The following is a 16,578-nucleotide window of genomic DNA, read 5'->3' on the forward strand; positions in this document are numbered from 1 at the left end:
CTTTATATAATAAGCATTATGTTCAGCTGTGTCCTTCAGCCTGATCCCAGATTTACCTGGGTCCATATTGCTTCTCTGTCTTCCCTCTTAAGTGGCGTTTCTACCGGATCTTTCAGAATCTTAATTCTGAATATTAAATATTTTCAAAACCTGATAATTCCTGATGCGTCCACCACGTTGGGCGCCATTTGTAACGTGCTCTCCTGGCAGTTACAATTACTAGTCTGTCCTAGACCCACCAGAGTACCTTTGACCACTGTCCTTTGCAGTGTGAGCTCTACCCGGCTCGCCTCCTCTGAGGCCTTCTAAGGTCTCTGGCCACAATCTCTTGAATCTATAGCTTAATAACCGGTAGCGCACTCAAGAACAACCACGTGTAATCTTAAAAGCCTTTATTATACCTACACACATAATGCCCTGACTGATGCCCTGACTTGTTGGTTCCCTAGTGAACACCTGGTCAGAAGACCCATGTGTTCACTACCAAAACCCTTACCTCTTTCGGCTACCCATCTTGGCTTGGCCACCCAGGCTAGGAGCCAGGGTGAACAGCACGAGGTTAAAGAGGGCGGTTGCGGCCTGCAGTGGGCTTACATAGGGCCTGTGAGGTCACACACACAGCCAATCAGCGAGAGAGTCACCCATTATGAAGCTATCTCAATATGGCCAGGATCCCGCCCAAGGGCAGTCCTAATATCCACAGAAATTACTTCTGGGCCTCAATCTCCCGATGCACTGTGTCCGCCCATTTAAAGGGCCCTTACAATGGATGTAATATGTCTTTTTATGATTCTTCACTAATAATTTTTATTGTCCTTTTCACTTACATAAGCTAGCTTGGAAATAATTTTTTAGCTTGTTATATTTTCACCAAAAAAAAATTGATCTATGTTTTTAAATTTGGCATTTTTAAAAGTTAGATCTAAACAACTGGAAGAATATCAAATGCTCATGGGTAGGTCAAGCTATAAAAATAACAATTCTACCTAAACTACTTATTCAGTGCCCTATTAATCAAACTGCCAAGAAATTACTTTGTAGAGTTTAAAAAAATAACAAAATTCATCCGAAAGAACAAAAGGTATGATAAAATGGCAGTCATCAAAAACATTTGTTACTGACTACAAACAGAGTAGTGAATCAGTTGAAGAGGTTAGGTACACAAGACACAATGGTCAATGACTACAATAATCTAGTATTTGATAAACCCACAAACTCAAGCTTCTGGGATAAGAACTCCGTATTTGACGAAAATTACTGGGAAAATTGGAAAATACTGCGCAAACTAGGTATTAACCAACATTTGACACCCTATATCAAGATAAAGTTGAAATGGGTTCATGATTTAGACATAAAGGATGATTATTTTTTTTCCTCTTCATCTTTATTTATTTAAAATTTAATTTTATAATTATAATTTTTTGACAGTACATATGTATGGGTAATTTTTTTTTATAGCATTATCTCTTGTACTCACTACTTATCCGAATTTTCCCCTCTTTCCCCCTTCCCCCTCCCCTAGATGACAGGCAAATCCCATACATGTTAAATGTGTTACAGTATATCCTAGATACAATATATGTGTGTAAAACCGAATTTCTTGTTGCACAGTAAGAATTGGATTCAGAAGGTATAAGTAACCTGGGTAGAAAGACAATAGTGCAATTTACACTCAATTCCCAGTGTTCCTTCTCTGGGTGTAACTGATTATGTCCATCATTGATCAACTGGAAGTGAATTGGATCTTCTCTATGTTGAAGATAACCACTTCAATCAGAATATATCTTCATACGGTATTGTTGTTGAAATGTATAATGATCTAGTTCTGCTCGTTTCACTCAGCATCAGTTCATGTAAGTCTCTCCAAGCCTCTCTGTATTCCTCCTGCTGGTCATTTCTTACAGAATAATAATATTCCATAACCTTCATATACCATAATTTACCCAACTATTCTCCAATTGATGGACATCCATTCATCTTCCAGCTTCTAGCCACTATGAAAAGGGCTGCCACAAACATTTTGGCACATACAGATCCCTTTCTCTTCTTTAGTATTTCTTTGGATATAAGCCCACTAGTAGCACTGCTGGATCAAAGGGTATACATAGTTTGATAACTTTTTGGGCATAGTTCCAGATTGCTCTCCAGAATGGTTGGATTCTTTCATAACTCCACCAACAATGCATCAGTGTCCCAGTTTTCCCACATTCCCTCCAACATTCCTCATTATTTGTTCCTATCATCTTAGCCAATCTGACAGGTGTAAAGTGGTATCTCAGAGTTGTCTTAATTTGCATTTCTCTGATCAATAGTGATTTGGAACACTCATATAAGTGGAAATAGGTTCAATTTCATCATCTGAGAATTGTCTGTTCATATCCTTTGACCATTTATCAATTGGAAAATGGTTTGATTTCTTATAAATTAGAGTCAGTTCTCTATATATTTTGGAAATGAGGCCTTTGTCAGAACCATAAAGGATGATTATTTTAAGCAAGTTAGGAGAACAAAGGATAATTTATCTCTCAGATCTGTGGAGAAAAAAAGGAATTTATGGCCAAAGAAGAACTACTTACAAAGTGGATAATTTTTATTACATTAAATTAAAAAGCTTTTGCACAAACAAAATCAATGCATCCAAAATTAGAAGAGAAGCAGAAACCTGGAGAAAAAAAATGTTTTACAGCCAATGCTTCTGATAGAAATTAAGAAATAAAGAAATGACTCAAATTTATAATAGTACAAACCATTCCCCATTGATATATGGTCAAAGGATATGAACAAACAATGAAAAAATTAAAGCCTTTTCTGGTCATATAAAAAATGTTCTAAATAAGTATTGATTAGAGAAATGCAAATGAAGACAACTCTGATGTACTACTTCATACTTCTCAGATTGGGTAAGTTGACAGAAAAAGATAAAGATAAATGTTGTAGGGGATGTGGTGAAACTGGAACGCTAAGGTATTATTGGTGGAATTGTGAAATGATTCAATCATTCTGGAGAACAACTTGGAATTATGCCCATAGAGCTATAAAACTGTGTATATCCTTTGATCCAGTAGTATTTTTACTGGGTCTGTATCCCAAAGAGATGACAAAAGAGAAAAAAGGACCTACATGTGCAAAAATGTTTATACCAGATCTTTTTTGGAGGGCAGGGAACCGGAAACTAAATGGATGCTCATCATTTGGGGAATGGTTGAATATACTTTCATATTACTTATACTTCATATATTTATGGTATATGAATGTAACGGAATATTATAGTTAAATAAGAAACTTTCAGCAGGATGATTTCAGAGAGGCCTGGAGAGACTTACATGAACTGATGCTAAGTGAAGTATGAAGAAACAAAAGAACAGTGTACATAGTAACCACAAAATTATTGATGATCAACTATAATGGCTCTTTTCAGCAATGAGGTGATCAAGGCAATTACTGGGATTCAAAATACCATCTACATCCAGAGAGAGAACGATAGAGATTGAATGTGGATCAAAGCATAGTATTTTCACTTTTTATTATTATGTGCTTATTTTTTTCCTTTCTTATGATTTTTCCCTTTTAACCTGATTTTTCTTGCACAGCATGAGGAATATGGAAATATGTTAAGAAGAATTGCACATGCTTACTCTGTATCAGATTGTTTGCTGTCTCAGAGAAGAGGGAAGTAGAGGAGGGAGGGAGAAAAATTTAGAACACAAAGTTTTTCAAAAGGGGAATGTCAAAAACTATCTTTGCATGTATTTGAAAAAATAAACAAAATTTGGCATGTTTTTGGTAGATATATTTATAATTTTGCTGAATGCATGAAGCTATGCTATTGTTTTTCTACAGTTTGGTATCATTAGAATTAGTAGGGTTCCAGTATAAAATTGGCTATTGTCATATCTTCATTTCTTCTATATGTACTATTTGCCAAACAATGTTCCATATTTGTGGAACACTTAATTGTGTTAAGCATTACTACCTAACTATGGTAATGAAAAAAATAAATGAATAAAAGGAACTTGATTTTTAGGGCCAGGACTTTAATTTACAACTAGATATCTCTACTTAAATATGCCTTCTTCTCCACTCTATCTTTTGGAATCTTTCATGCCTGGAAACTTCTAGCCATTCTAGTTGGCCTCTCCCTTCTGGGAATATTTAATGTAGAAAACCAATAAGAGGCCCCTGAACAAGAGTCTGAACCCTTCTGTATAATCCCCGCCTATTCCCATTTACTTTTTGTTCTAAGTGCTACAATCCACTTTATGGCTGTAATGTGGGAGGCTCTCCTGTGATACTTTTTGGCAGAGAAGGGAATCCAGTTGCTACTATTCCAGATGCTATTCAAACTATCCTCCATATTTATTAGGGTAGCTGAGGGAAAAGCTAAAGCTGAAGCCACCAATTCAAAGCAACAACTTTTTTCACAAAAACTTCCTTTTTTCCTCTTGCCATGACCGGTTTGGATATATCTTTCTTTCTTTCTTTTTTTTTTTTTTTCTTTTCCTCAATAGTATTTGATTTTTTTCAAATACATGTAAAGATAGTTTTCAACATCCATTTTTGTAAGACTTTATGTTTCAAATTTTTCTCTCTACTTTCCTTACCTTTCCCCTCCCCCAAACAGCAAGCAAACTAAGTTAAATATGTGCAACTGGATGCATCTTTCTCTGGTTATTTCTACCTTCCCCTCTGAGCTTCCACCACTCTGTATGCTCTTAAGCTCAAAAGCTTTCCCTTGTGAATTAATATTAATTGGGTGACATTAAAATGGACTCAATATAGAATTTTAATTTTTGTCATCACTGGCTGGTTCAACTCTCTTGCACATACCTTCAAATTGCCTAAGTAGGCTAAAAATTAACTCACAAAATTTTGTATTATTATTCCCATTAAACATATGGGGAAACTGAAGTTCAGAGAAATGAAAGGACTTGTTTATTATAAATTGTCAGTAGCCTCAGGACTTAAGCTAAGGTCTTCTGGCATCTAGCCTAAAGTCAAACTCAAAGCCATTGCCAAAATTCCATGGCAAAACCTCAGGATATTTATTTCATTTCCAAAACTTGAGTTAATAATACTTGAACTTTCTTTTTATTTCAGACTTCTCAATTCTACCCATTAATACAAAAGAAATACAGGTACTAATATTTGTCTATTTGAAGATAGCAAGAAGGAGCTGGTCTGAGTTGGCTGCTAAACTAGATGTCTTACAAGTGTCTGAACTGGCATGTCCCTCCCCAGTGTAGAAATGGATCCAATCTAATGTAGATCTGAGGATTTCCCCCATCTCCATCTCCACCATCAAGGAAAAAACAACTTGGAAGGAAAACAGTACCTTCTCAGTACTGCTAAGATCCCTTCCTTTTAGATCTAAAACTGTATTACTCTAACAAAAAGTCAAGATAAACTTTTGAATTAGATACGATCTTAAGGTTCATTTTGTTAATTCATTACAAATCAATGTAATGAAAGTTTTCATTAACTGCTGTTTTCCAATTCATCTTAACATCCTGTCTCCTTTAAAGGCTTCATTCAATTAATCAATTGAGAGGCATTTATTAAGTACTTAGTGTCAGGTATTTTTCTAAGCACTAGGGATACAAAGAAAAGTGGGAAAAATGACTGCTCCCTTGGAGGAGTTCACATTCTATCTGACTTGATAATAAATGGTACAGTAAATGGGACGAGAAATGGGAAAATACTCTAACATGGGATCTGAACATGCTTTAAATGAAAGCACAACTGAATTTCAGTTTTATTTTGGCAACTATGGAGACTGTATTTGGACAACTGAGTAGTATGGCATAATAAAGAGTTTTTATAAAGAATGTGTAAAAGAATTTTGTAAAGAATCATGAGAGGGGCCAAAATGGCAGAGAAATCACCTGAAGTCTCCCAAATTTATCTCCAACAACCATAAACTAGCACCTCTGAACAAATTCTAAAAAAGCAGAACCTGAAAAGATGAGGTGAAGCAGTTTTCCAGCCCAAATTTGAAAAGTCACCAGAAAAGGCTTGTTTTGCTCAGAAAAAAAAGGAATACAGTCCAGGGGCAGGTAGCCAGCAGGAGACACTGAGACTCAGTGCAGGTCAGTGACCAAAGACACCGACCCTTACCCTTGGGTCCCTGCACAGCACCAGAAGAATGACCAGGGCTTCCCCTTTCCCTCTTCCTGCTCTCCCTGCAGCCCCACTGCAACCCAGGGTTACCCTGCCCTACCACTACACAGTGCCAGGCCAGGCTCCCTATGGTCACAATGCAACTCTGGGTCAACAGCCAGGGCCTGCACTCTCCAGCATAAGAAGCTTGGGACAGTGCACCCTCCATCCCAGGAGCAGAACTCAACTTTAAAAGTAACAAAATAGGCTGGGAAAAAAATGAGCAAAAGACAAAAAAAAAAAAAAAAAAAAAAAAAGGAACCTGCCCATAGGAAGTTATTATGGTGACAGAGAAGATCAAAACACAAATTCAGAAGAAGATAACAGTATTAAAATGCCTATCCTCAAAGAAAACAGAGATAATATCTAATAGGGTCGTTATGAGGACCAAATGAAATAACAATTTCTAAGTCAAAAAGTACTACCTAAATACTAGCTATTATTATTATTATTATCATTATTATTATTATTATGCAAAGGAGTTCCCAAACTCATTCCATACCTCTGTAAAAGGGTCACAGTTAACAATACGGAATGTCTTTCCATAAATTACAAGGTTGATACCCCGATTCAGGTCTTTCCAGTGGTAATGGTCCCCACGGTCATTCTTGGGCAGTCGCTGGCGCTTGATGAATTTTCCTTGAGGAATTCCAGAATTTTCAACAATAGGCTCCATGATTGACATGCTGTCATCCTCCAGGTAATAATAGATGATCACCTTTCGAATCCTATAATGTTCCTCAGTAGACATAGGAACATCCTCTTGGAAATAGGCATCAAATGTCAATACCTATAAATACAGAAATTCCTCCCAAAGGAGGAGAAAATGATGACATTAAGTTATCATTAAATAACATTGAACTTTTTCATGTAGTAGGACATACTCGCACATATGCATATACACTATAATACTTCAGTGATCAAGGATTTTGTTAATTCTCCACCAATGCACTTCACAATTTTTCAACCTAACAGATAGTCTTTAAGAATTGCCTTCAGATTGACTGAGACAACAGGAAAAGATAATGCGGAGTATTGGAGGGGATGTGGGAAAAACTGGAACACTGATACATTGTTGGTGGAGTTGTTAATACATCCAACCATTCTGGAGAGCAATTTGCAACTATGCTCAAAAAGTTGTCAAACTGTGCATCCCCTTTGATCCAGCATTGTCTCTACTGGGCAGCCCTCTTTGTAGTGGCTAGAAACTGGAAAGTGAATGGATGCCCAACAATTGGAGAATGGCTGAATAAATTACAGTATATGAATGTTATGGAATATTATTGTTCTGTAAGAAATGACCAGCAGGATGAATACAGAGAGGCCTGAACTGATGCTAAGTGAAGTGAACAGTCAAGAAAACACTGTTCACAATAATAGGATCATATGATGATCAACTGTAATGGACTTGTCTCTTTTCAACAAGGTGATTCAAGGGAATTCCAACAGACTTGGGATGGAAAGTGGCATCCACACCCAGAGAGAATTATGGAGACTGAATGTGGATAAAAGCATAATATTTTTCACTTTTTTGTTGTTGTTTGATATTTTTCCAAGTTTCTCATGTTTTTTTCCCTTTTGATCTGATTCAATATCATCACTAACCCTATCCTTCTAAAGGGACTAAAGAAAAAGGATGCATTTGCAGGGATATATTTATCACATCTCATTTTTTGTGGCCAAAGAATTGGAAATTAAGTAAATGTTCATCTACCAGAGGATGACTGAACTAATTATGGTAAAAGACAATAAAATATTATTGTACTATAAGAATAATGAATAAGAAATATTTAAAGAGTTGTATAAACTAATGCAGAGTGAATTAGAAAGTGAATAGAAATATATACAGTGACAACATTGTAAAAAAAACAAATAACTTTGCAGACCAAGGAATTGTGATCAATACAACAATAATACAGTGACAACATTGTGAAAAAAAAAAGAAAAACTTTGCAGACCAAGGAATTCTGATCAATACAACAACAATCTCAGAAGCCCAATAAAGAAGCATGCTAACACTTCCTGACAGGTGAAAAGCTCATACTGAACAACAAAATATATGTTTTGGGGCATGTCCAATATAGGAATATGATTTGTTTTACTATATATATTTCTTTCTTCCTTTCTTTCTTTTTTTTTTTTTCTTTTTGCTGAGGTAATTGGGGTTAAGTGGACTTGCCCAAGGTCACACAGCTAGGAAGTGTTAAGTGTTTGAGATCAGATTTGAACTCAGATCCTCCTGACTTCAGGGCTGGTGCTCTATCCACTGCACCATCTAGCTGCCCCCACTAAGTATATTTGAGGGGTTTCGTTTTTTTTTCCTTTTCCCAATAAAGTGCTGAATGAGAGGTGATAAGATGGAGAAAAAAATAAATGCTTGTTAATTTTTTAAATTAAAAAAATAAAGTTAAGTTGCTTTTGTAAAAAACAAAATTATACAGAGCATACTAAATAACCATCACTCTTACCTTCTAAATGTTTAAGCCCTGTGATATATGCTTCCAACTTTACTTTCCCACAGCATTTTTGGAAATGAAAACCAGTTTGCACTGTGCTGTAATTTTTAATGTCCAAAATATAATTTGAGGATTCTGGGACAAGTTCATTACCTTTGAAACTAACAAATGTCTACAGATGTTAATTGGTGATATAACTATTTCTATAAAATTTTAATCCATTATATAAACTTTTTAAAAATTTCTTTAACTTCTGAATGGAAAAAATGTGCTAGAATCAAACATGATATACATATATCAAATAGAAAGAAAATAACATCTTGGTGAATGGGAATATTGAAAACTGAGACATCACTGAAAATGACATGAAGTTTGAAGACAGCAAACAAGCTAGTGAGAAAATTAAATAATCAATCAAATAAAGAGAAATATTAGAATAATGTGGAAATAAAACCTATTATAAGGAAGCTGCATCTGATACAAAGAGCTATGGAGAACTAGTAAGATATTTTTAAAAAGGGAAACATTGTCACCATGGTACATGGCAGGGATAATGGGTGCTATAGTACTATTTCATATTATCTGGAAAATATCTGACACTCTTGATCACTTATCTCCTTTCTTATCCACTGGCTTCTGAGAGAATATGTTCTCATTGCTTTCCATCTACCTCATTTTCTTCCCACCTTTTAAAGATGGGTGTTCCTTAAGATTCTATGTGGCTCTCATCTCACTCTACTATATCTTGTTGATCACATCTATATGCATTACTTTTAGTTCTTCCCACAGAGCTACAGTCCCAAAATGCCAACTAAGTTTTGGATATTCTCAACGTGATTTCAAACTCAACATAGCCTCACTGAATCTTATTCTACCTTCTCATTTCTATTAACAGTCTGTCCAGATAATACTCCCTCATTCTCCCAGTGACCTAGACTGAAAACTTCCTCATTATCTTTGATTCATCCTTGTCCTTGCCTTTCTACTCCCACTAACTATAGCATCCCAATTCTGGTAATTATCCCCTTGACTGGATTATCCTAACATTATCCTCTTCATGTATTTTCCTGCTTCCAGTTTCATCCCTTTCTCAACTATTTTTCACACCCCAATCAGGCTACTTTAGCTTATAGAGAGATCTGGTTATATCATTTTAAATTTTTTTATATTTTCTTTTCTTCTTTTTTTCCTTTTTTTCCAAACGTGTCAGTAGTTGCTTAACTGTGACCTCCCAAATAAAGCAGACTGCTTATTCTAACATTCACATCCTATCTCCAACTAACTTTATTCTAAACTTAGTAACCACCACCACCACCAAATTGAAAAAATACCATTAAAAAAAAAAAAAGACCAAACACAAAGTCTCTAATTAGATTTCATTCTTAAATATGCATATTAATTTAATATACTATTTAACAATAAAAGCAAATCCACATCTGTAATCTTTTTATTCTTTATAATTTTGGGAACATTTGTTTATCATCTTCATCACTATTGGTTTGGACCTGTGATTTCCCTGTTATAGGTTTCACCTAGTAAAGAAACTCCCCTCTTCCCCAATCCCTATCTCATAAAAATCTACAAATGCTTTTCAACCTAGTCTTAGACAGTAGCTTGCTCAGGGTTGGTTGCATGGTCAGTCTGACAGAAACAGAAGCAGGTCCAAGGTGGTGCTGGGCCCACTCTAGCATGTCTCCTGTCACCATTTTTATCCCACAACTTATCATGAGTGTATCACTTCATTTTTTGTGTTTAGATAATACACATTCTCTCCATTTTGCTCATGTTACCCCTTAGAATACTCGCCCCTTTTCCTCATCCTTAAACTCAAAGCCCAACTCAGGAAAGATTTCATAGATGCAGCAGATCTTTCCTCCTACCAGGCTAGAAATGATCTCCCCCCCTCAAACTTCTCATTGAACTTTATTTGTAATTGTCCTTTACTTTTTCTTCTCCTCCTCCTCCTTCTTTTTTTTTTTTTTTTTGTTTTTGTTGTTGTTTGTTTGTTTGTTTAAAAATCCACTTTATAGGGATAAGATGGAAGCATGGATAGACAGCAATTGTTTGATATAGGATCTAGGATGAAGCCATTTCCCAAAAGAAAAATGGACAAATATCCTTTACTTCTTTGAGAAGAAAAAATAAACAAAAAATAATAACCAGCATTATAGTAGTTTATGGACATATATCATCATTATTAGGCTTCTGGGTAGCACAGTAAATAGATCACCAAGCCTGGAGGTATGAATCATGGATCAAACACTTACTAATTGTGTGACTCTGGGAAAGTCCTTCATCCTGTCTGCCTCAGCTTTCCCAAATGTAAAATGAGCTGGAGAAGGAAATGGGCAAATTATAGCAGTATCTTCAACAAGAAAAGCCAAAATAGGATTATGAAGAGCCAGACACGACTGAAATAACAACAAAAATATTATCATCCTTGTAAAAGGTCTTTGAAGATGGGAACTGAGTCTCATTTAATCTATCTGAAGCAAGTGCCACATTGTCTGACACATAATAGGTATTTAATAAATGTTTGCTATATTGAAATTGAGATAGGAAATGTAAAAAAGTAAGGCAATGAATGACATGATGAGATTAGACTACATTTGTAGATGGCTATTTCTGGAAAACACTTCCCATCTGCCTAACCAGTCCTTTTCAAGACCTTTTGCTGCTTCATCAGTCATATCATTATGGGTACACCCTAAAGCCTTTCACTGAAACCTCATCTCTTCTTTCTCTATAATCACTCTTATGATAACTCCAATGAGTTCTCTGGGTTGAATTATTAAGATAGATATATTCTAGGTCTATCTCTCATACCCTAATCTCTTGAGATCTAGTCCCACACCACTGCCTGACTTTTGAATACTTCAGATTAAACATTCTATAGATATCTCAAATTCTACATATACAAAATAAACTCATTTTCTTCCTCTCCCCTTTAATCAGCCTAACCCTTAATTCTGAAGGTTTTTTGTTTTTGTTTTTGTTTTTTTGTTGGTTTTTTTTTTTTGGTTTAAAAATCTACTTTATAGGGATAAGATAGAAACATGGATAGGTAGCAGTTATTTTGCATTATCCTTAATTCTGTAATATCTTTATCCTTAATTCTTGTAATATCCTTATCCTTAATTCTTATAATATCCTTAATTCTGAAGGAGGTACCACTATCTTTCCAATCAATCAATCAATAAACATTTACTTGGTGTCTACCATATACCAGGCATTGTGCCAGTCTCCCATGTTCCCATGTCATCCTCGAGTCCCCATTCTCCTTCATCCTGCATATCCAATCAGTTGCCAAATCTGGCTATTTCTACCCCATCTATCTAATTCTCCTTAATGGCCACCATTCTAATTCACACCTTTTTTGCCTTTCTCCTGGATAATTGCAAAAGCCTTTTAACTGGTATCCCTTCCAAAAGTCTTGCCTTATTCAATCCATCCTCCATACAGATTTCAAAATTATTTTCCTGATGCACAAATCTGACTTTGTTATTCCTTTACTCAATACTCCCCCCCCCCCATTCCTTTCAGGATCTAATATAAAGTCTTCTTCTTGGCACTTGAAGTCTGTCACAGAGTAGCTCCAAATTATTTTCCCAGCATTATTCTATATTACTTTCCCTTCTAATTGGCATTCTATGGTGAAATCCAATTGGTTCTCTTGATATCCCTCAATGAAACCTTCCATCTTCTGACTTTATAAGTTTCCCTGACAGTCCTCCATGACTAGAATTTCTTCTCACATCACCTCAACCTATTAGAATACCTTATTTTCTTTAAGACTCAGCTCAAATATCACCTTCTATTTGAAACCTTCCTGATGCTTCAAGATCTTACAACTGGGTTTATCTCCTTGAATTATAGTTAACCCTCCACATTGAGACTTGGTTTGGGTGTATCATGGATCAGCACAAAAAATTAAATGGGAACTTGGGGAGAGTTTTGTGCAAGCTTTTCAATGACATGCAAAAATCTGCAGATAACACAGAGCCTATGATCAAATTCTTAACCCAAATTTTACAATAAGGTACTGTAAACACCGTCTGTAAGAAAAAGAGAGCATTCAGATTTACTTTCTAATACTAAAAGAGGACCAAAAAATTTTTATGTGTATTTTTTGGATCACAGGGGCACCACAACCCTAACCCCTACAATGTAAAAGGGACAATTGTATTTGATACATAGTCATATATATATATATATACATACATACATACATACATACATACATATATACACACACATTCTGTCTTCTAATAAAAGTAAACTTTTTGACAATACGGAATATTTCCCATTTATCTTTGTATCCCCATAGTTCCTAGTACAGTATCTGGCACATAGTAGGTGCTTTAAAAATGCCTGTTGGTTGATTAAGAGTGTATTGATTAAGAATATGTCAGGATTTACTGACTTCTTAAATGTAAAAGAAATAAAAGAGAAGAATGACAGGTAATATTAGAATTTTCAACCTATGTAATGTTGGAATGACCAGTTAGAGAAGTGCAAGAAGGGAAAATGAAAAGCTATTTTGGCTAAGTAAGTTTGGGAAAAATGAGATTCTCACATAGCTATAGAGTTTAGAAACAAGAAAACTTAATATCAGGAATGAAATACAAAGGCAGACATGGGAGACGCCAGCATAGAATGATTGAGGTCACCTAAGAAATTATCAAGCAGTCAGAAAACAGGGTAACATGACACAAGAGAGATGATATAATAAAAAGGCTCTGAAGAAGAGATCAAATTAACAATTGAATAGTACAAAGAATAATGGTACAAATAATATAAAGGAAAGAATGATACCTTAAAAGAAGGATCATTTAGTGTCACTAGAATTCACAAAAAGTACAGTGAGTATTATGACAATGAAAATTCTCTGGGAAGAAAGAGGTTACTAGAAACTTTTCTGTGAAAGTTTCTATGGAATTAATGTATTTATTCTAAACCTAACTGTGAAGTAATACAAATTAATTATGCCTATGAGATCAGAGCTTGGCACCAGAAATAGGTATGACTTATCTTTCTAGAAGTTTACAATATCTCCACCAAAAACTACCTCTCACACACACATATAAAACAAAGTAAGGTCTTAGTCTTTTCAACATCAAGAAGAAAACAATTAAGACATTTTATCTTGAACCTTTTGTTTTTTATTGACAGAAAAGAAAAAAGGGTATAAAAGCAGAAAAAGAAAGATTAATAAGAAAGTGTATGATAAAAACACAATACATTGATGAGAGGAATAGTCTAATTCAATTTGTCAAATACTTATCAACTGTCTATGAAATAAAGATAGAATCTGACAATGTGGTAGTTAGGATACAAAGGAAAGCAGTGATGGGATGCAAGAGAACTGGAAATAAGGAAATCAAAATTTTATTAAGTACTGTGTACTTCTATTTGAAACCTTCCTGATACTTCAAGATCTTAGAACTGGGTTTATCTCCACAGGTTGAAAAATCTATATGTATGACCCATAATTGATGTTTTAACGCCAAAAAGAATTGAAGATAATATTTAGTTAAGTAGAAAGTGAAATAGATACTAACAGTTCATCCTATTAATCTATTGGTTCAAGCTTTTGGAATGAATGACCAGATTTGAAACTTTATATACCCACACACATATATGTATACATACTACACATACTATGTGTGTGTGTGTGAAGCAATAATCATCAAAACTATTTAGTATTACTTAAAAAAAAAAACATAAAAGTAAATCAGTGAACAGAGGAAATAAGTAAAACTCACAATCAATCAACATGGTAGCCAGATGTTCAATCAAGCCAAGGAACACAAAATTCTGGTAAGAGAATTCTTTGTTTGACAAAAAATGTTAGAGAAACTATTTCTAGTTAGGAAGAAAACTAATTTAGGTTAGCATCTTATTCCCTAAAAGATCCAAATATAAAAAGAGCCTAAACTTTAAAAGTCATAACATAAAAAAATCAGAGATCCATTATAAAAGTGAAAATTAATAACAAAATACAAAATAGGAAACACCACAAGCAAAACATATTATTTTGCTTATAAAAAATTTTAAGTATTACACAAATAAAGCAATGCAACTATAGTAAGAACAGAAATTACTGAATGGAGAAAAAAATATCTTTGCATCAAAGATTTTCTGATAAAAGTCTAGCATATGGTTTGGGAATAGGCATTAACAAGCTATTTTCCAATAACCAAAGGAAATACAATTTTCAAAAAAAGAGCAAAAAATCAATAACATGAAAAATAATTCTAATCACTCAAATTCAAATTAAAACAATTAAATTTTTTTTGCCTTATATCCATCAAATTAGATAAAAAAAATTATGGTAAAATATTTTAGTAAAAGGTAGAAATAAAAGCAGAGTTGGAGTGGCTTAGGAAGACAGACACATTGATACATGATTTCTTTTTTTTTTTTTTTTTTTTTTTTTTTTTGAGGCTGGGGTTAAGTGACTTGCCCAGGGTCACACAGCTAGTGCTAAGTGTCTGAGACCAGATTTGAACTCGAGTCCTTCTGAATTCAAGGCTGGTGCTCTATCCACTGCGCCACCTAGCTGCCCTTGATACATGATTTCTGAAAAACAATCTGTAATTACTTCAAAAAAGTCATCAAACTTTATATTTTTGACCCAGAGATCACACTATTAGGCATATCACCAAAGAAGTTTATATGTATCTCAAGTTATAAAATAACATTCAGGTAAAGAGAACTACAGATAAATAAATTCCAGGAAGGGGCATCTATCTTCCCCAGTCTTGATTTCAAATAGAACAATAAATAAGTATGTAATTTTTCTTTACCTTACTCCAGAAGAAACTACTGCTACACAAGAAAATTTTAAGTAGCCTGCCATGTATCACAGACCTATCTAAAAAAACAGCAATGGATTAGAGATCATGAAAAAAGAAAAAGGACTCATGTACAAAAATATTTACAGCAGCTCTTTTTGTGGTAGCAAAAAAATTGGAAATCGAGGGGATCGAGGGAACTCCTCAGCTGGGGAATGGGTGAATAAGTTGTGGAACATAAATGTACTGTAATACTATTGTGATATAAGAAATGATGAGCCAACAGATTTCATAAAAAACCTGAACTAACAGACAAATTGAGGCTGAGTGTAGTGAGCAGAGCCGGGACATCGTATACAATTAACAGCAACATTATGCTATGATAAACTGTGACTACCTCGCTCTTTTCAGCAATACAATGATCCAAGACAACTCCAAAAGACACATGATAGAAAATACTATCCACATTCAGGGAAAAAATATGAATAATGAAGCATACTGTTTTTACTTTTTGTTTTTTTATTGTTTATTGTTTACTGTTTCTTCCTTGTGTTGTTTCTTCTTTCACAATATGACTAATGTGGAAATATGCTTTATGTTATTGTATAAATCTTTCAAAAATGAATATTGAAAATTGTCTTTACATGTAATTGGAAAAAATAAAAAAAAACTAAATTTTTTTTTTTTTAAAGAAACACAGTCAGCTTTAAACTTCTTACTATTGAGTAGTTCAGTCAGTGTGGATTATTAATCAGATTAATATTGTTTGAACCTAACTTTGTCACTAGAGATTGTTTGAATCCAGAATGTCATCCTGACCTCATTAAGTCTCTAGAAAAGTTAGAGGTAGCTACAAAGAATTTTGGCTTCCCCCAAGTCCTACATCTACCAAAAAAACACTCTTGTTTCGGGTCCCCACTTCCAGGTCTTGTTTTGGGTACACCCAAGCTTGTGTTCTGGCTTTGTCCAAATTTTATTAAATGCTTATATTTAGTATTACCCATATCAATCTACTTTGAAAGTACTTGTGGTTCATGTGGGGGTGTGCCCTTGTTATAATCCTATATAATATACTTTCCAAAACCTGAGGAAAGGAATAAACACCTCTTTCTGGTTCACTCTCCTCTATCCAATAAATTTTGTTCTAAAACTATTACCAATTTTGGGGT

General features: G+C 34.5%; 1 protein-coding gene across 2 annotated transcripts in view; it reads right to left on the minus strand.

Moving 5' to 3' along the window:
• EFHC1 (EF-hand domain containing 1) overlaps positions 1-16,578 on the minus strand; it is a 97,346-nt gene that overhangs the window by 59,323 nt on the left and 21,445 nt on the right. For both annotated transcript variants that reach the window (XM_074310658.1, XM_074310659.1), the window contains exon 3: positions 6,659-6,946. In XM_074310658.1, coding sequence (XP_074166759.1) covers positions 6,659-6,946 — 288 coding nt within the window. The remainder of the gene's footprint in view (positions 1-6,658; positions 6,947-16,578) is intronic.

Source organism: Sminthopsis crassicaudata, chromosome 4 (genome assembly GCF_048593235.1).
Source record: "Sminthopsis crassicaudata isolate SCR6 chromosome 4, ASM4859323v1, whole genome shotgun sequence".
Classification (NCBI taxonomy): domain Eukaryota; kingdom Metazoa; phylum Chordata; class Mammalia; order Dasyuromorphia; family Dasyuridae; genus Sminthopsis; species Sminthopsis crassicaudata.